Genomic DNA, 18,978 nt, shown 5'->3' with positions numbered 1-18,978 from the left:
GAAAACGGAGTAAAAAAATGTTTAACTCCTGCGGTGCTGCAACAGTTACGTTCACCAGTTTCATTAGCATGCTAGCGAGAAAAAAGCCTGCAGGAACCGAGCATTGTGCTTCGATCAATGTAGGCGACAATTTATTTACATGTAGCTCACCAGAAGATAAGTATGTAGGTGTAGATCTAGATGTTTATGACTCACAGATACTCCTTTAAACAATTCAAAAATAATGTCGAAATTGACGGGATGTGCTGTGCAGTTATCAAAAACATAAACGCGAAAATAAGTTCTACCATTGGTTTCTAAAAGGTAGACGAGACTTGAAAGGGCATCCGAATGTACCATACCCGCCTATAAGGTTTCATGTTTGCCTACTATCAGCATGGTACCTTTAGAAATTTACCCCTTACTGACCCGTAGTACTATCTATCCATATAGATAATTTCGCTGAGATGTGAGGAATTGTCTTGATTTCAGGACTTTATATTAGGCCATTATATTTGGAAAGGGATGGTGCTGTTGAGGTTATTGTCGACGCATTGATTACCAGAAAAGGAGTGGTCCATATAAAGGTATATATATATATATATATATATATATATATATATAAATAATAATAAAATAAAAACCCTTGGTAAATTGGAGCATACTTTACATTGTTGGGTGAACTGCCCCTTTAAACCGTATCCTAATTAAAGGAAATCCGTAAATCCGCCATTGAATGACATCACACAAGTTCATAATTTCGTTCTCCCCCCAAATTTCGTTTTATTACGTTTCTTTACGTAATAAAAAAAAGCTATATTGCTTTGAAACTAGCATTCGATTTTTAAAACGATCATACACACCTACATAATTAAGAATTTTAAGGGCACAGAAACTTAAAAATCAATCAAACAGACATAAATGATCATACAATGATTCTTTTTTTTAAAAATTTTTTTATAAATGATCATACTCAGTTGTCACGGACCAGCTTTAATGACGTAGACAAATGCAGCAATCAACGTTTTCGGGTAACACTGGAACTTTTATTTGAGTTTTTAAATAATGTACAGTAGCCTTAAGAGGAAGGGAAGTGGTCTTCCGGGTTGCTTAAGAGGTAAGGTTGATAAGTGAATACCCACACTGATTTATTGGAACGTATTTTGTGTCTTGTGCTCTGGCGTGTTCGCGTTACTTCTTCCACTGCTTATTCTCATAGTCCCAACTGTTCCCTATGCCCTCGACGGGGTTCATCCGCATATCCAGCACCCTCTGCAGCTCCTGCTCCTTGTATTCCTGGGAGAAGGTGTAGGGCACGTCGCCGTAAACTGCAGTGAAGAAAGGTTTTAACAAGTTAAAATTTATGATTAATTTCATATTTCATTCATTGTATTTATTTACCGCCGCCGCCAATAGCGTTGTCTCCATGTTCACCAAGATATGCAGTTTTATACAAATTCCAAGAGAAGCGCTGGTGAATGCTAGTTCGGGAAACCCAACGGTTCACATCTCAGTCCTTTTCTCCAAACCACGAGCTCAGCTACCAGCCACTCAGCTATTTTCCTTATTGTTGCTAGCAGAGCATTCTCTGTTCATTGTTCCGTGTACATAATGTTCTAATATTCTAGCAATATGATCATCAAGCTGTTTAAAAAGGCATGCTATGCAGGATTTTAACCTTAAATATTATTTTAAAAACTATGGTCGGCCATTACAGTGGCCGTCTGTGGGCACATCTGCCCAGTCCTGGCTTGTGATAGCAGCATCTCTTCAGTCTCTTTCATTGTGTGTGTGGTGGTAGGCAATGATCAGGAGCAGACATGCTGAAAATGTGGGCTTCCTATGCGAGAGCTTTTTTTAAATGTCGTAGGCCACCACAAGTGCCCGATTGCATGAAATCACCACAGTTCTACAAGAAACTGCCAAATCACGACACATTTGGCATCTTGGCATTGATGCTTTAACTTGTGGAAGAACCTATGCACTTGTAAAAAAAAAAAAAAAGCGTCTGCCAAATGACTAAAATGTAAATGGTAAATTTTGGGGATGAAAAGCTAAGCTTGCTTGCTTGCCCGCGCAATCTACTCTGAGGGCAATGCTCACCATATTTCCTCTGCCAGGCGACAATAAAACCAGTCAGGCCGAAAAACATCAACATCCCAGCCACCACAGACTTCCACTCGCCCGTCGCCCTGGTCATTTCAGCAAAGCTCCGCTGGAAGCTGATGCGGTACACTGTTGAGACAAAGGGTAAACACATTTTTTTTTCCAAAATAAATCTCTCGCTTAACAGGTATTAAGACACAGAGACAATGCTGATCTGGGGGGGGGAAAATGCTTTCAGGATTCTTATCCCATTACGTATTTAGGGCGACCTGTAGCATAGTGGTTAAGGTAAATGACTGGGACACGCAAGGTCAGTGGTTCTAGTCGGTTGCCACAATAAGATCCGCACAGCCGTTGGGCTTAACCCTGCATTGCTCCAGGGGAGGATTGTCTCCTGCTTAGTCTCATCAACTGTACGTTGCTCTAGATATGAGCGTCTGCCAAATGCCAATAATGTAATGTATTTCCAAAGTACAAGGGCTTCCTTGTTATTTTATAAAGTCGAGTATACTAGAAGGATGCTACAGTTGACTAACTGGAATCTCTCCCCATTATTTCAGGTTTCCTGTGTGTCTTATGATTGGCCCATAAGGTTTTTCCACCAGCTTTACTATGGCAGGTGCAGGGCATTTACTCAGGAGGTAAGAGCAGACATCTGGCAGTGTTCGATCCTGGGTGTGTCAAAGTCTCTCTGAGCAAGACACCTAACCCCCAAATGCATGGCAGCCTATCACCGTTGGTGTGTGAGTGTGTGCATGAATCAGTGGATGAGAAGCATCAATTGTACAGTGCTTTGGAAAAGGCAAAATATAAATGCCAACCATTTACTCTATTATTACAAACTGACATCATTTTTTTGGGAACCATTTCATACAATGCATGAAACCTGAGAGGAAAGAAGCAGTGTCGTGGGTGAAGCTTGGCTCATTGGCTGGTGAGCACAGCGAGATGCAGTGCTAAGGTTACCGTGACAACACTGGCAAACCTCAGGTTCAATATAATGTCAATGTCGCCCTTAGCTACATGGCAATTTAGCATTTAGCTGACTGGTAATGTATTTGCCTTTACGCTCTTATCCAGAGCAACGTACAGTTGAATAAACTAAGCAGGTGACAATCCTCCCCTGGAGCAATGCAGGGTTAAGGGCCTTGCTCAAGGATGTGCGGATCTTATTGTGACTAGATCGGGGATCGAACCACCGACCTTGCGGGACCGAGTGATGTACCTTAACCACTACGTGACAGGCCGCCCACATCAATATGGTGCTATGGATATTGTCAATAATATATTCAGCTGTGGCATCTTACATATGGGTAGAATTAGTGATCACATGGAACAAAACATTTTCATACATTTCAGACAGTATCCTGATGGACCTGATCTGATATGGCTCATCTATTGTTTCGGTTTGCTTAGCTACTCCATGATTTCACATGGTCAGGGATTAAAGCAAGAAAAGTGTGTGAGCCTGAAAATAACTTTAAGCCCTGCAATGTGGTGTGATGGACTAAATGATCATTTAAGCACAATTTAAGGAAATTTTCAAAAAAGCTTGGAACAGATGACCCTCTGTTGCCTGCCTACCTCCCTCCCTCCCTCTCAGATTAAATGATTGTGACAAGCGATCATTCCACCATATTTCCCACCCTCATAACCATACATACATGCAATCTTCTCATCATTGGAGAGGGTTGCCCAAGAACCCTTTTCTTTCTCCTTGAGGGACATCTGCTCCGGGTTCAGTGTCTGCACAAACTTCACATCTGGGAGGGGATTCTCTGGTCGATCAAAATATGGTGGAAGAGTGTATTCTTCCACCTTGGCAACCCCTGAAGTGTAAAATCACAGTATAAAGACATTAAACGAAGTACAGAAAAATATATAATATTCTGCACTGGTGGGCAATGATATCCAAGTTGTTCAAAGTATAACCATTCACTGAAACAAAATATCACCATTAGACATCAATGACCCAAAGCTGTTACTGCTGCTGTTGAGCTTGCAATAACAAGGCACGGGACTAGTATATCCAGAAAGTAATCTAAAAGGTATGACACACTGTGATTTTACTGGAGATGACACTTACCATGTCCACCACGAAGGCAAACGGAGGTAGAGATGGCCCGTTTTCCCAGAACGCGCAAAGCTTTCGTAGCCAACATTCTGGAGCACAGACAGACGGAACGTAAGCTCATTAGCCAAAGTGAATTAAACCAGTTGTCTCACATCTGACAGAGACCTCAAACGAATTCCAGCAGCTATTCACAACATATATAACATCTCCAGAGCCACAACACAAAACTGATATCAAATCAAGTGGCCGTGACCTTAGCTAGCTACAGTGATGCTATCTAGCTAGCTGCAGTAGCTAACAACTAGAAAATGAACCCATTACGCACAGTAATTAATGAACTTGCTTGAAAGCAACGCTCAGTAAACAATGTTTGCGCATTTGGTTAAGTCTAAAGTTATGGAACCGCTGATGGGACAAACTACCTAGGCTAGATTTGTAGCTACACACAATTGTTGGATGGCATGCTACCATGCTAATACGGTAGCAAGCGACCGGCATCAGATCATCACAACAGCTAGCTAGCTAGCTAGCTCTAGTGGACAAGGTTATTTCAACTGTCCTAAAATATGTATGACATCCTTAAATGTTATTCATATTACTTGAAAACGACGTTTTACAATGTCCAAATAAAACCATATCTTAAGCAGCTTAACGGTCTAAAGAAAGGCCTGCTAATTGCTAATGTTGGCTTCTCTCAATGTCACTCTCAACAACTAAGAGTGTAGGAGAGTGTATTTTGTACAATACAAACTAAAAAATACTAGTTTCACCTGCAGACACAGATTAACAATGACATTATACCATGCACCGCTAGCTATATGCAATTTAATTTAAAATTATCAACCGGCTTCGGACACTTACCTCTCGCCGCTGCCGCTCAGGAAAATGCAAAGGAAGTAATGACCGAGACAGAGGCGCATAGAGATTTCGAATGACTAGATTGGTTGTTGTCATGAAGAAGGCACAAGAAAAAAAAAAAAAAAATGTATTTGAGCACCACAGTAGATACACTGCAAGTGGCACTAAAATTCTATTTTAAATTAAAAATGTATTCCTACTGATCAGGATTTTTAATGAAACATATATCTGGGATGAAAATGGACCTATCACTCATTTAAATGGTCTGTTCATTGAACCATAGGACCAACTAAAGGACCCATGTCATCTCTGATTCACTGAATATTGAATGATCACCAGTGTTCTGTATCTTTTCATAGATCAATTTAATACACATGATATACAGATAAAGACAATTGGTTAACATAAATCTGTAGCATAAATAAAGTACTGGTTCATTTATGATGCATTGTAAATTATTACAGATTAAGTTGTATTTAATTAAACTGTGTTTTTTTTCAGATTATTCGTTTATTCGCTTGAGGGTTGTAACTAAAATATGGTAATGGGTTCCATTTGCCTAGCTCATGTATCTAATCAGTAACGTACGCCATTCTAGATATTCTACATCTATGCGGAAAGTCGTCGAGTAGCTTGAGGAATTCTGGGAAATGGGAACTTCATGCAGGCACGAAGGTCATGCGGTCACATATGTGAACAAAATATTTGTATTTGCCGTTGCTTTTTGATATAGGACATATCGTTGAATGACACTAATAAAAATACTCATGAAAAATTAAATGAACTAATTTGGGAAACAACAGTTTCCTACAATTCCCCGTTTGATAAACCCGGTGAATATGCAGCCATGTTGGCTCTGCTCTCATCCGCATAAATCACTATATAAGGAAGCTGATTTGATCCAAAATGGCGTTTGGGGCATGCATTCAGGCAAAGATGGTGGAATGTACAGTACATGGTTTTTGCATTTAGTCAGGTCAGGGACGTTTCCAAAGCAGTGACACCGTCGCTGTTCACGTTTGGACATTGCTGTAGCAGTTAACCATCCCCGTTTAAAGCGAGGATCATTTAATCGTTCAAATCGCGCGGACGTCAGCTACATCTATAGCAAGCTAGCTAACAAGCAAGCTACTGCGCGCTGTTACTTTAGAGTCTTACCTGTACACTTTTGGAAACATTGCAGTCTAGCTAACGAATGATGTCCGCGAATGTTCCTAAGGTGACAGTATGAGAGCTAGCCGGTAGTTATTGTAGATAATCCAACTTGTTAACTAGCAATATTGCCGACTCAGCAATAACAATGACTGTGAAGTTGACCACTCAGGCTTATTGCAAAATGTTGCTGCATGCTGCCAAATATCCTAACTGCGCCGTAAATGGACTACTAGTTGCTGAGAAGCAGAAGGACAAGAAGAGAGACGGACACTCCACACCTGTGTTGTGTGTGGACTGTGTCCCGTTATTTCACGGAACCCTTGCCTTGGCACCGATGCTGGAGGTGGCGTTAACGGTGGTGAGGCGATACAAGAGCTTTATCGAGAATTATTTCGACTTCACTTTGTCTGTTTTAAACCGTAACTGACACAATCCTGTGCCCGGTTAACGTCTCCATCTTTAACACTTCAGTCGTTGGCGATCGTTGCCTAGTATTCATTGCATCATGTCAGAGAATGCAAGAGCGAACTAACAACACGATCCCTTCACTTTTATGTTCCTCTGTAGATTGACACCTGGTGTAAAGAGAACCGGTATGTGATTGCAGGATATTATCAAGCCAATGAGCGTATCAAGGATCTCAGGTAGATGCGGTGAACAACATTTCTGGTAATTTGTCGAAATGGATTTTGTGCAATGTTAGTCACATGTTATCTGGACCTTTACAGACCGAGCCAGGTTGCAGAAAAAGTAGCCGCCAGGATTTCAGAAAACTTCAGCGAGCCAGCGCTGATAATGGTAATCCAGCAGCCGATTGTGACCGTGTGTTGCTCCCTGATGTGTATTCAGATCTCCTGAAACCCAGAAATGTGCCTATCCTTCAGGTGGACAACAGCAGATTTACCATGGAGTGCTGTGAACCAATACTTGTCATCTTTGAGCATCATGAGAACAAGTGGAAATGCCGGGATTCGACTGTGTAAGGTTTCCTTTACATGTGCTTACAATTATAAGAATGCCACTTCCAAATTTAGTCCTGTCTTTGTGTTGAGCCTTTTGATGCGTATAACATTGTAGATCAACAGCCTCTTTTACAGTAAGTTATTTATTTACCTTTATATATACAGGGTAGTTTGGTTGGACTAGCCCCCAAAGTAACCTAACTTGCATGTCTTTGGATTGTAATTCTCAACCCAAAAATTCCTTTCACCAAAAGTCAAACTTAAAGGACCCAGACTTAGAGTAGCTGGAACAGTTTTTGTTGTTTTTCTTAACCTTGTTTGTCGTATTTTTTTTTGGCATTTTAATGCACATTTGTTGTATTGCGTTTGCAGGCTGCCATTGTAGAAGGGTTTTGTTCTCAACTGGCCTCACCCTGTTTGAATGAAGTGTGTGGCCTCAGCGTTGTCCTTGGTATTGACGTGCATAATGTACTTTGCAGGGACTGCTGTGAGGACTGGTTAGAAGCACAGAAGATCACGTCGGCACTCCTGGAGAGCAGGTCCTATGAGAACCTGATTGACTTTGACAACCACCTTGATGACCTGAGGAACGACTGGACGAATCCGGAAATCAACAAGTCCGTACTGCACCTGTGCTGAGGCAGCCTGGGGCGGCGCTGCACTTCAAAGCCATTTCTGCCAAAATGGGGCTCAAATCACTGTCGTCTGACTCGTTTTCAGAGGAAATCTGTCTGTCCTCAGGCTTCTTCTTTTTTTTTTTTAAAAAGGGCAACGAAGTTCCAGCTAGATAATGTTAGAATGTCATGAAGGGTCTACTTGTAAGCACAACTCCAACGTCAGAGTTGAGTTGAACCTGTCAGAAATGTTTTCAGGCAAGTGTTTGTACATATGCTTATAGATTGCTGATGTACAAGCAGGAATTAATATTTCAGAAGCCAATTCTAGGGACATGGAGCCAGATCTGATAACTTTGCTCTGTGCTTCATTTTTTATAGAACTAATGTAGCCTTACAAAAAAAAGATGGTAGTGTTTAAATGATCTTTCTGATGTTTTACTTGATTGTTGGAGAAATGTTGAGTGATGCATTCATTTGACTTGCCATACATTTTGAGTCTTAATGTTTATATGGATGATGCTTTCCTGACTAATCTGGTGTATGATCTTATTGGTACCTGATGTGATTAAGAGATTTTGCTTTCATTTGCTTTACATTGCTAAACTGAAGCCCTGTCAACAACTAATTAAAATTATTTGCATTGAATTGATTGTTTTTGTTTTAAATTGTGTTTAAAAAAAAATGTATAATCAATTTAGTTTTCAATGTATTGGCAGGCAATTGCCATTTTTATTAAGAAAATAAAAAGTATATATTTAATCCACAAATAAACATTTTTGCTGACATAATTTTGTATGGATATTGATGGCTAAGCAACTGTAAACATATTCTAGATTATTCTGAGACTCGAGTCCTTTTGTACATGCATATTTTGCAAGTGTGATTATACAAATATTGCTAGTTTTTTAAATGCACGTTAAAGGAAATTCAGAGCACAATGGAAGTTAACTCAATTACAATCTCTTTATTTAATGACAATTCAATTGGATAATTAAGAGTGAGTTTGAACACAAAATAAGAAATGGGTCCCAATTAAATCATCCAAAATTCAAATAGCGATTACAGCCACAATTATTCAGGATTATTCACTTTAAAAAAAAAACGAATGAGGAAAATACATGTTGTATCTGAAATACATTTTGGGAATAAAATGTCTTGTTCTCTCATCTTCTCTGTTTTACTCATTTCGCATTTAATGAAGAGAGTAGTGCGTCTGTAGGTTACACTACATGGACACACATTTGGCTTCATTTTGTACCACCAGGAGGCCCGCTACGTTTATTGCCTCTGGGACAGTCTACTTGCTACTTGCTATCGGGGAAATAGAAAAATTCAAAAGACTTAGGAAGCTTAAAGATAAATACAAAACAACCAGTAGACGGCGGTAGTGCACTAATCTTAGATTTACAACCGCCATGAAAACACGAGAAACTAATTGCTATTACTTCCGGGTTACCAAACCGGGTTTGTCATAATTCATGCGTATATTACCAAATGCAATGTAAATACAAAATATATGTATGATCTATTACCTAGTCGTAATCACATCAGAAATGTGTCAACCACAATCAAAATACTTTGATTTGTAATTACATAAATTATGCGAGAAAACGGAAGTTACATTGCATCTTCCGTTATCTCGCCATGTATTTACAGTCAGCACAAAGTAACAAAGTAGCCGAATGTATTTCCCGGAAGTCGTGGTTTAACTTTCAGCAACGATTGGCCACAGATTTTACATGCTCCACCTCTTCTTCCGGATTGGCCCCCGACGCGAGGTGTGTTATTGTCACGTGTTCCACACAAGCCTATCATAGCTGTTATTTTCAATCCAATTGACGCGCCAGAAATTATTCGCGGGAACAAATTGTTCTGGAGAAGTGGTGGTGTTATTGGAATACTTTACGGTTCTGGACTGATGCTGCAATGGATCCGTCGGAGGTGGAGTTTCTTTCCGAAAAGGAGATGGTGACGATAATACCAAACTTTAGTCTGGACAAAATTTACTTGATCGGGGTGAGGCACGACTGGCTATTTCGTCTTGTTAGCTGTAATGGCTAGTCTATCTTCGCTAATTTGCCTAAATTTCCTAGCCTGATAGCTGGCTGTCAATCTGACAACTCATTAAGTTAGCTAGCCAAACATATACAGAACATTGGCTGGCTAAATTAAACACACCTAACGAGCAATGTTATCGTCGATATTGCTAGCTTGCAACGTTCGATACTTGTCGAAACATGTTCTTTTCTTAAGACGTTGCATTCCAACTAGGAATACAGGCAGTCAAAAGAACTAACGTTATTACTAAACGTTGTGGTTGTTCTGAAGCTTACTTACTAGCTTTCCAGTCAGCCTGTGTTAACATCTGATGCAAGATGTTACTTTTTTTCGAATGATGCGAGTACCTATTTCCGTCCATTCAGAATCAAAGTCATTCTAGCATTTTACTTACGCTAGAAACCCACAACACTGGTTCCGGATATCCACGTAGTATGCTGCTGCTATTTTGTTTTCGCCTCAAAAACAACAATTTCATATGTTATGGGGTATGTGCCCAGTACACACCGCGCACCCTACCGAACTACAGAGGGTAACCAATGACCGAGGTTCAGTGTTGACATGTTCACAGATATGTGGAGAGAACCTATAAGGACCTGACAGCATTTAGCCCTGATCCGACTTTAAAAAGCTGTTATCTGTTTAGGGGGACCTTGGTCCTTTCAACCCGGGCTTGCCCGTGGACGTGCCGGTGTGGCTGGCTCTGAATCTGAAGCAGAGACAGAAATGCAGAGTCGTGCCCCCGGACTGGATGGATGTCGGTAAGCATGTCATTACATTACATTACATTATTGGTATTTGGCAGAAGCTCTTATCCAGAGCGACGTACAGTTGATTAGACTAAGCAGGAGACAGACCCTGGAGCAATGCAGGGTTAAGGGCCTTGCTCAAGGGCCCAACGGCTGTGCAGATCTTATTGTGGCTACACTGGGATTAGAACCACCGACCTTGCATGTCCCAGTCACTAGGCTACAGGCTGCCCATTATATTGTGAGACACTCCGCAGTGTCATGTTACTTGGATATAAATGGTTGAGTCGCGTAATTTAATTTCAGGCGCGTAACTGGCGCGTAACTTTCCCCCATTCAAGGCCCCCTGAAGACTTTGGTGAAGGAACCCGCAATATATAAAATATCGTTCAGCACATTTATCCAACATTGGCTGCGGGTTGCGGTGCACGAGCTCAGGGTTGTCCAGAGGGGGCCGGTGTGTAGGTTTTTGTTTAAGTCCAGCACTAAATCTACCTATCAAGGTATTGGTTTAAGAGGATGATTAGTTAGCTGAATAACGTGTTTTAGTGCTGGGCCAAAACAAGAGATTGGACATCCTTGCACCAGATATTTAATGCCCAATTACATAGAAGCTGGGATGTGATTATATTGCCGGGTTTTTATAGGACCTCCACTAATTATTTGCTAACATTTTGGATGCGTAACAATATCTGTGATTACAATATTACTAAGGACGTGTACACAAGCTGTGCTATCGTAGTTTAAAACATGTAACTTATGAAATATGGAGTGCTTACAGAGACCCACCAGCAGGCCCAAACAGCCGCCTGACTGTGTGCAACGTTTTCCATTCCCCAGCAAAGCTGGAGCAAATCAGAGACCAGGAGCGGAAGGAGGAGACGTTCGCCCCGATACCGAGCCCTTACTACATGGAGCTCACCAAGCTGCTGCTTAATCAGTGAGTTTATAGACTGTCCCTCAGAGAAGCCCTTTTAATGCATTTGCTTTAGCTGGAATGGTAATTCAGTGGACAGCGACACATTTGTTTTGTTATTTTGGTTCTGTACTTTAGCACTTTTAAGTTTGAAAGGATAAAATTCCAATGAGACTGAAGTGCAGACTGTCAGTGTTTAATTCGAGGGCATTTTCAAACTCGGTGCTAGAATACAGAACCAAAATAACAAGAAATGTGTCACTGTCCAATGAATGAATCTACAAAAGATAGTGATTTTATCATTTGTTTTTCAAGATAAGTATTAAACTTGGTGAGTTGAAGGTGTAAATGGTTGAGGCTATCCCTACGCATTTGAGGGTGATTTTACCACTTACCTCCTCAAACCCACCAGGACTAAGCTGGTCACTATGGGAGGCCGGGCCTTCTGTTCTGTCGCCCCCTCCCTGCCCACCTAAGAGCACCACAGTCAGTCGACTCTTTCAAGAGCGGTCTTAAGACCCACCTATTTGGAAGAGCCTACCCACATTTTTAGTTTTAGTGATGATGATGTCTGGATACTGCCGTTTTATTTTGCTGTTTTTAGTTATTTTTATTTTTATTTGTATTCTCTGATGTTTTTGACTCCTGTAGCACTTTGAGATTCTCGAATGGAAGGTGCATTATAAATTAAATCCATTATTATTATTATTATTATTATTATTATTTTAATGACCCTCTTCCTCTGGTAGTGCGTCTGACAACATCCCCAAAGCGGACGAGATCAGGACCCTGGTGAAGGACATCTGGGACACGCGGGTGGCCAAACTGCGCCTGTCTGCAGACAGCTTCATCAGCCTGCAGGAGGCTCACGCCAAGGTGGGGTAAAGAGGCCAGCAGCAGCAGCAAAAACACATTTACCGGTGTTTATACACCAACAGCGGCAGCAAAAACACATTTACCAGTGTTTATACACCAACAGCGGCAGCAAAAACACATTTGCCGGTGTTTATACACCAACAGCGGCAGCAAAAACACATTTACCAGTGTTTATACACCAACAGCAGCAGCAAAAACACATTTGCCGGTGTTTATACACCAACAGCGGCAGCAAAAACACATTTACCAGTGTTTATACACCAACAGCGGCAGCAAAAACACATTTGCCGGTGTTTATACACCAACAGCGGCAGCAAAAACACATTTACCAGTGTTTATACACCAGCAGCAGCAGCAAAAACACATTTGCCGGTGTTTATACACCAACAGCAGCAGCAAAAACACATTTACCAGTGTTTATACACCAACAGCAGCAGCAAAAACACATTTGCCAGTGTTTATACACCAACAGCAGCAGCAAAAACACATTTGCCAGTGTTTATACACCAACAACCAGTCAAGCTCACCACCAGAAACCTGCATCAAGAAGCAGGATTGTGGAGTTAACCCTCTAAAATGTGGGCCATGCACTGAAGTAAAACATTGCTCTTCCAGGTTTTACTCAGCAGTTGTCCAGTGAACTCAGTCATCCTGCTTTCTGACATAGGCCCCTGGATTACTGAGTAAGGTGGATAACTGCACTCAGTAAAATCTGGAGTAACTTTTTACTTCAGTCCATGTTCCAGATTTGGGAGGGTTCTGGATTGTACTGGGTGCAGTTATCCAGTGGACTCTGTGATACAGGCCTCAGATCATCTACTGCAGCACTACTCAACTCCACGTCCAAGTTATTCTAACCATTTAGTTCAGACAAGTTAATTCGTGAAATCAGATGGTGTAGCGCACGGTAGGAGCAAGTACCTGCAGTCACTGTGGCCCGCGGGACATGGAGTTGAGCAGTGCCGCTCAATCGTTTTTGCATTTTTTACGACTGAAACTCGACTGCAACTCACATTTTGACAAGGTGTACAGGTGCTAAATTTAGCAGTCTTTTCTGTTTAGAAAGGTTAAAGCTGAGCACAAACTGTAACAATGTTAAATGGTGACCTCCTCACAGTGTTTTAATTGTGTTTTAGTCATTGTCATGGTTACCGATGTCTTTACATAAAGTGTCTTGAGTATCTTGAAGTGCTTTATGAATAAAATGTAGTATTATTCTTGCCCAATGATCCAGAATGTCGGGGTGGGTCTGCATAGTTTCTCTCTTCATGCTGGTAATAACTGATCTCCCCTCTCCCCACAGCTCGATAACCTAACCCTGATGGAGATCAACACGACCCGGACGTTCCTGCTCGACTCTCTGAACTGCATGTACAAACTGCGAACCAACATGCAGCCTGGGGCAGACTCCGGCAAGGCCCAGGACTACTGACCGCAGCATGCATCCCATAATTAACATGGGCACATGTCCCCGGGACAACGTATCCGCAAGCCTCATCAGCTCAGCTAAAACTCGGGCACCGATTGTTGGGAAGGACATTAATCCAGCTCTACACATTGCATTTGGACTGGCAGCCATTTTGCGAGGGCATCTGGCAGTGACTTGGACCCGACCTCGAGTGCGTGTGGTTCTGAAGCAGTTCGGGAAGATGGCTGAACGCACCTGGAGCTCCTTCCATTCGCTTAATTTTCTCCGCTCTTTTCCCTTTTCCTCGCTCCTCACCTGGAAATCGATCCAAGGTCCGCCATCTTCAAGGACATTCCAATCCCGTAAAAATGCTCCTTCTAGGAGCTAGAATTAGACGCTGGGAACTCTCGACCTTTCCTTTGAGCAAGAAAACATTAGCGCATCCTTTGCGGACGTTTTCTTTTGGAAAGCCTGAACGTCGAAATGGTCGACCTGTCCCCGTCTGCTACGCGTCTTCCACGTCTGTAACTGGCGTGACTCTGAACTGACGTTTGAAGGAGCAAGGGCATTCCATTTGCCCAATTTGTGTTCTCTAGATTTCCCCGTCTTTACTTTTCCTTTTATCTTTTCCTCGCCTCTCCCAATGGGTGGAGCTTGGGGCAAGAAAAGGAGAAAAGGAGGAGGAGGAGAAGGAGGAAAAGGGATTGGAACGAGCCCCCGTGGCTCTCTGAGGTGGTGCGGCCTGTGTGCACCGGGTAATGATCACGCAGCACGTGCAGGACTGTGTACACGGCTTTGGGTAAAATGGTTTTAGATGCATGGCAAGATTGTAAGGGCAATAAACAGTTGTGTAAACGTTTAAACATAACACAAGGTAATGGCGAACAGGCCATTCAGCCCAGCAATGCTCGCCGCCTTTTCCTACCCCGAAGTGTACCTGCTGCCTGATATTTTTAGTTTGGTTGATCAAGAGTTTAAGCTTAAATTGCGAGCAGTGAATACCCAGTACTCTGTCTGTCTTATTTCTGAATACAGTTGAACTTTAGGGAAATCTAATGGACAGATTGTGCCAATGTTTCACTGTTCATAAAAGTGCTGTAGGCGTTTTTTGTATATTCAAAACAGAATGTAACTTCTAATTTGTCAAATAATTTCAATGAAACTGCATACATCAGGTACTAATTTTTACACACATTAAAGATCTCAAGAAACATTTACATTTTGCCATATTTTATTTTCTTTTTTGTCTGAAATTACAGCAATATATTCATAAATACCTAATTACTACATTCAACAAAGAATATATTACATTACAATTAATTCAAACAAGTACAATTAAAAACATGATTTCACAGCGTCTAAACATCCTCCATTGAATAAGGGGACAGGTGTTTTTGTGTATGGGGGGGTGGGGGTGGGGGAGAGCCTTTCTTCCTCTAGTACATAAGCTGCTATGGGGGATGGAGGGGGGGAGGGTGGTGCTGAAACAATGCTTCAGAACAATGTTAAACTCAGTCATGAAGGCGCTGGATGCACGCACCGCCCTGCCTGTTTGAGCCGACATGTCCCCCACTTCACTGACCTGTGATACAACAGAGCCACCGCTTCTGTTCAACTGGAACAGCATTCATTAGGACCGCTTCTGTTCAACTGGAACAGCATTCATTAGGACCGCTTCTGTTCAACTGGAACAGTGTTAATAATGACCGCTTCTGTTCAACTGGAACAGTATGAATTGGGACTGGTTCTGTTGAACTGGAACAGTATCAAGGACCGGTTCTGTTGAACAGGAACAATATCAATAAGGACCAGTTCTGTTGAACAGGAACAATATCAATTAGGACCGGTTCTGTTGAACTGGAACAGCATTAATAAGGACCAGTTCTGTTGAACAAGAACAGTATTAATAAGGACCGGTTCTGTTGAACTATTATTAAAAGGGTCGCCCTTCCACCATACTAAATATCAAGCGCTCCACTCAAGAAATGTGAAGGGGCAGGAAAGGCATTGTATGATGTTCTCCATTTGTGTTCACAGTGGTTCATAACAGAGACATTAACACAGCACAACAATGTGGGCCAAAAAAAAACAAAAAAAAAACAAAATGAGGCTGACATTTTTTTTTTCTTCTTTTTTTTTTTTTTTTTAAACAGGAAAGGACTTGGCCGTTTTCAAGAAAACTAGCGATTGAATCGATTCAAACCGAAGACAGAAATGGCAGCTACCTACTGAGGTTAAAGCAGTGTCACATGTCAAACACTCATGGTACTCATGTCTGTTGGTGGAAGTGTGTGATGTGAAATTGTTCGACAGGTGAATGTGGCACGTGGACAGGTGAAGTCCGTCCCGCCCGTGGAAGAGAGAAGCCACCCCCCCCCCCCCCCCCGCGCTCCTCTGCTTGGCCTCAGTTCCATCCAGATAAATTTGGATAGAAAAAATATTTTTTGAGTGACTAATAAATTTAGTGGCTTACTTATGCAAAGGAATTGCTTTCAAAGTATAAAAAAATATATTTTCTAAATAAATAGTCTCAAAATGAATTTTTTTTACGATTACAGTCCACAGAACACCAATTGCCTAGAGCACAGCGCTTAATGTCTTCCAAGGAGCTTTATATTAGAGGGCAAATAATTTCCAAAATAACTTTGTTGGTTTATCCCAGTTCCATATGTTAAATTCCGGACGAAAAGCTTGGCAAATAACCACTCCTAAAAACATATACAGTGTATTTGGTCAGAGTGCCCCCCAGTGGGGAAATTGGGAATTACATGGCTTTCCAATTGTAAGACTATTATTGGCAGTAAAATGCAGACTTGACCAGAATTTGTTTCAAAAGGAGATGACATAAAGACTTCAGGGGGAACATTTTAAATGCATTTTCCTACATTTTCACACTACCCTTGCCCCAATGCATGTGTTTGTCAGCCTGGATACTTGTAACAAAACAAAAAAAAGGTTTAAAAAATTGTGGCTAATTTTGGCACAAATCATTCTTGTGGAGATAACAGGAGTGGCCTGTTGACAATTACATTCCCATGTGTGATGGGAGATGCAGTGTCTGTGTGTGTCTGTGTGTGTCTGTGTGTGTCTGTGTGTGTCTGTGTGTGTCTGTGTGTGTCTGTGTGTGTCTGTGTGTGTCTGTGTGTGGTTGGGGCATGGGTGATTAAGCTATTGGTCAGTTTGGAGCATTAAAATGCAAGCTGTACCTTTAAGGCAGCAGAACCACAGACTGGACTCTCTCTGCTGAGTCACCAGTAAAGTGTCAGACAGGAGAGACGGTCTCCTCCTCCACAGTCCCGGCCCAGAGGTCAGAACCGGACTCTTAACGGCGCGTGACAGAGCTTGCCCTGTCGGGTCGGAGGGATTGCTTCGACGGGCTGAGCCGCTGTGGCCCTTCCGCACCTCCAGTAACGATGTGGATCTGTGTGCCACGGGAGGCAGCAGCTGTCTTCAGGAGCTGGGCTCACCCTGAAGACACACGCCACACCACCGGCCAAGTGCCGTCTGCAGACCGCTCTTAACGAGTTTCTTTCAAAGTCCCAAGAATGTCGACTCTGCAACTCTGGACATGAACTGCACTGCTACCCGCGACTCGCTGCTCCAGTTTACACTGAAGCACTCCAGGCATCCCGCAAATCCCGCAAATCCCAAGAGACGGCTTCGATTGCGCCCACGCACGCCGTGCAGTTGGGGGGGGGGGGGGGGGGTTACCCTCCGTGACGTCTACGTCACACCGACACACAGAGAAAATGACCGTACAGTTTCCCCACAAAGAAATATAACACGAGTCTGCACACCCCCCCCCCTGGCTGTGGATTGGTGGGGAGCGCAGCCAATCACAGCCTGAGTGAGGAGTTTGGGCATGGAGAGGGTGGTGCGGTGTTCACAGTGGACAGTGGAGGGCTGCTGCATTCTGGGCCAGGCTTCTCGTTCAGGGGTCCTCCGCCGACGGGGAGGGGGGTCTTTCCGGGGACTCTGGCTCTGGGCTGCCACAGTGCACGGGGGGATGGAGCTCATGCACCAGGTGAAAGCAATCCTTTTTTTTTTGTTTCTTTTTTTTTTTCTTTAAACATTTTCAAAACTCTGTTTAAATCCTGACCAGCAGCAGTACAAACACTAAAAGCAAGGTTTTTTTGTTGCCAAAAGCATTAACATATTAAAAATGGCAGGCTTTTCTTTTTAATAACAATGATTAAAGTAATAAAAACATACAAAATTCTTTTTTAATATTATATACATTTCCAAGGCTGAAGCACCTTTTTAAATTTCATTTTCAAAATTTCTATCTTTTTTTTCTTTTTTTAATAATAAAACATTTCCTTTAATCTTTCCAAAATGTGCATTTGTAAGTTCTTCCCTAATTAAAAAAAAAAAAAGTTTCTTGTGACACAGTACCTCAAGGTAGTTCATATTGTTTCTGTTTTTTTTTTTTTTTTCTCTTCTAAGTGCATTTCCAGTTGAAAGCCGGCAGGCCTGAGCCCAGGTGAGCACGGGGACCGGACCGGACCGGACACCCCCGATCCGGCTGTGGGGCAAGGGGGAGGTCACACCATCCTCTTCCTCATCCCCAGGCTCTTCCTCCCAGCTCTAGAGTGGTCTTGGCCTGGAGTCCAGCGCCCTGTCACGGGGGAGTGTGGCGGTTCGGAGGGGCGGCTGGTTTTGGCGGGGCGGGAATCGTCCATGAGCTCTGGGGCTGGAGCGTGCCCTGCCCACGCAGTCCTGCCCCCCCCCCGGCACCTCACCCCACGCATGGCACATCCCCAGCGGGCCTTGGCCTCCTTCCTTCCTTCCTTCCGTGTGTCCGAGCGAGCGTATTCTCCCGTTTCTTAAATAAGCCAGGTAACAAAATAGACTCTGTGTCTGCTACGCCGAGGGAGGGGCTGGGGCCGGGGCCGGGGCAGGGGGGGGCGGAGAGGGGGCTCTGGAGGGACGTCACCTCGGGGGGTAGCCCTTGAAGTAGCCGCGGGCCCAGTGCAGTTGGGGCAGGGCCAGGCACTTCCTGAAGTGGTCGAGCTCGGCCTGGAGCTTCTCCCGCTCCGACGCCAGCTTCTGCTTCTGGGACATGAGCTCCTGCAGGAGGGGGAGAGCAGGGTAAATCACAGATAAATCCCCCCGACAGCCTCCAAAACAGCCTCCAAAACAGCGCCCTGCAGCCGCGCCCTCCATAGCGCCGCTCCCCGTGCCGTCTGGGCCCCGGAGAACTCCCGCACACCGCCGTGC

The 18,978-nt window shown here is 43.0% G+C and overlaps 4 protein-coding genes across 7 annotated transcripts in view; 2 read left to right on the top strand and 2 right to left on the bottom strand.

The window, feature by feature from the left end:
- Positions 1 to 1,003: 1,003 nt before the first annotated feature.
- Positions 1,004 to 5,103, bottom strand: LOC133111623 (cytochrome c oxidase subunit 4 isoform 1, mitochondrial). The gene is made up of 5 exons (XM_061222107.1): positions 5,021 to 5,103; positions 4,172 to 4,248; positions 3,750 to 3,914; positions 2,083 to 2,214; positions 1,004 to 1,307 (listed from the first exon to the last, which is right to left on the bottom strand). The coding sequence occupies exons 1-5, from the start codon at positions 5,077 to 5,079 to the stop codon at positions 1,171 to 1,173; spliced, it is 570 nt and encodes a 189-aa protein (XP_061078091.1). The 5' UTR covers positions 5,080 to 5,103; the 3' UTR covers positions 1,004 to 1,170.
- Positions 5,104 to 5,903: 800 nt separating this feature from the next.
- Positions 5,904 to 8,539, top strand: emc8 (ER membrane protein complex subunit 8). The gene is made up of 5 exons (XM_061222106.1): positions 5,904 to 6,530; positions 6,740 to 6,816; positions 6,901 to 6,970; positions 7,057 to 7,151; positions 7,614 to 8,539. The coding sequence occupies exons 1-5, from the start codon at positions 6,318 to 6,320 to the stop codon at positions 7,771 to 7,773; spliced, it is 615 nt and encodes a 204-aa protein (XP_061078090.1). The 5' UTR covers positions 5,904 to 6,317; the 3' UTR covers positions 7,774 to 8,539.
- Positions 8,540 to 9,600: 1,061 nt separating this feature from the next.
- gins2 (GINS complex subunit 2) lies at positions 9,601 to 14,973 on the top strand. The gene is made up of 5 exons (XM_061221318.1): positions 9,601 to 9,767; positions 10,456 to 10,570; positions 11,399 to 11,498; positions 12,224 to 12,350; positions 13,654 to 14,973. Exons 1-5 carry the CDS (start codon positions 9,678 to 9,680, stop codon positions 13,780 to 13,782), a joined length of 561 nt encoding a protein of 186 aa, XP_061077302.1. The 5' UTR covers positions 9,601 to 9,677; the 3' UTR covers positions 13,783 to 14,973.
- gse1b (Gse1 coiled-coil protein b) overlaps positions 14,972 to 18,978 on the bottom strand; it is a 347,175-nt gene continuing 343,168 nt past the window's right edge. For all 4 annotated transcript variants that reach the window (XM_061221314.1, XM_061221315.1, XM_061221316.1 and 1 more), the window contains one exon: positions 14,972 to 18,828. In XM_061221314.1, the coding sequence (XP_061077298.1) occupies positions 18,691 to 18,828 (138 nt within the window). In that variant the 3' untranslated portion in view covers positions 14,972 to 18,690. The remainder of the gene's footprint in view (positions 18,829 to 18,978) is intronic.

This window comes from Conger conger, chromosome 15 (genome assembly GCF_963514075.1).
Source record: "Conger conger chromosome 15, fConCon1.1, whole genome shotgun sequence".
NCBI lineage: Eukaryota > Metazoa > Chordata > Actinopteri > Anguilliformes > Congridae > Conger > Conger conger.
This window is presented reverse-complemented; position numbering and strand designations above follow the sequence as displayed.

Excerpts from the sequence above, each read along its gene's own strand:
- LOC133111623 (XM_061222107.1), bottom strand. The coding sequence starts at position 5,079 with ATGCGCCTCTGTCTCGGTCATTACTTCCTTTGCATTTTCCTGAGCGGC. Across the intron at positions 3,915-4,171 it reads TTGCCTTCGTGGTGGACATG|GGGTTGCCAAGGTGGAAGAA; the intron begins GTAAGTGTCATC and ends TTTACACTTCAG. Across the intron at positions 2,215-3,749 it reads CAATGATGAGAAGATTGCAT|TGTACCGCATCAGCTTCCAG; the intron begins GTATGTATGGTT and ends TTGTCTCAACAG.
- emc8 (XM_061222106.1), top strand. The coding sequence starts at position 6,318 with ATGACTGTGAAGTTGACCACTCAGGCTTATTGCAAAATGTTGCTGCAT. Across the intron at positions 6,531-6,739 it reads TGGAGGTGGCGTTAACGGTG|ATTGACACCTGGTGTAAAGA; the intron begins GTGAGGCGATAC and ends GTTCCTCTGTAG. Across the intron at positions 6,817-6,900 it reads GAGCGTATCAAGGATCTCAG|ACCGAGCCAGGTTGCAGAAA; the intron begins GTAGATGCGGTG and ends GGACCTTTACAG.
- gins2 (XM_061221318.1), top strand. The coding sequence starts at position 9,678 with ATGGATCCGTCGGAGGTGGAGTTTCTTTCCGAAAAGGAGATGGTGACG. Across the intron at positions 11,499-12,223 it reads ACCAAGCTGCTGCTTAATCA|TGCGTCTGACAACATCCCCA; the intron begins GTGAGTTTATAG and ends TTCCTCTGGTAG. Across the intron at positions 12,351-13,653 it reads TGCAGGAGGCTCACGCCAAG|CTCGATAACCTAACCCTGAT; the intron begins GTGGGGTAAAGA and ends CTCTCCCCACAG.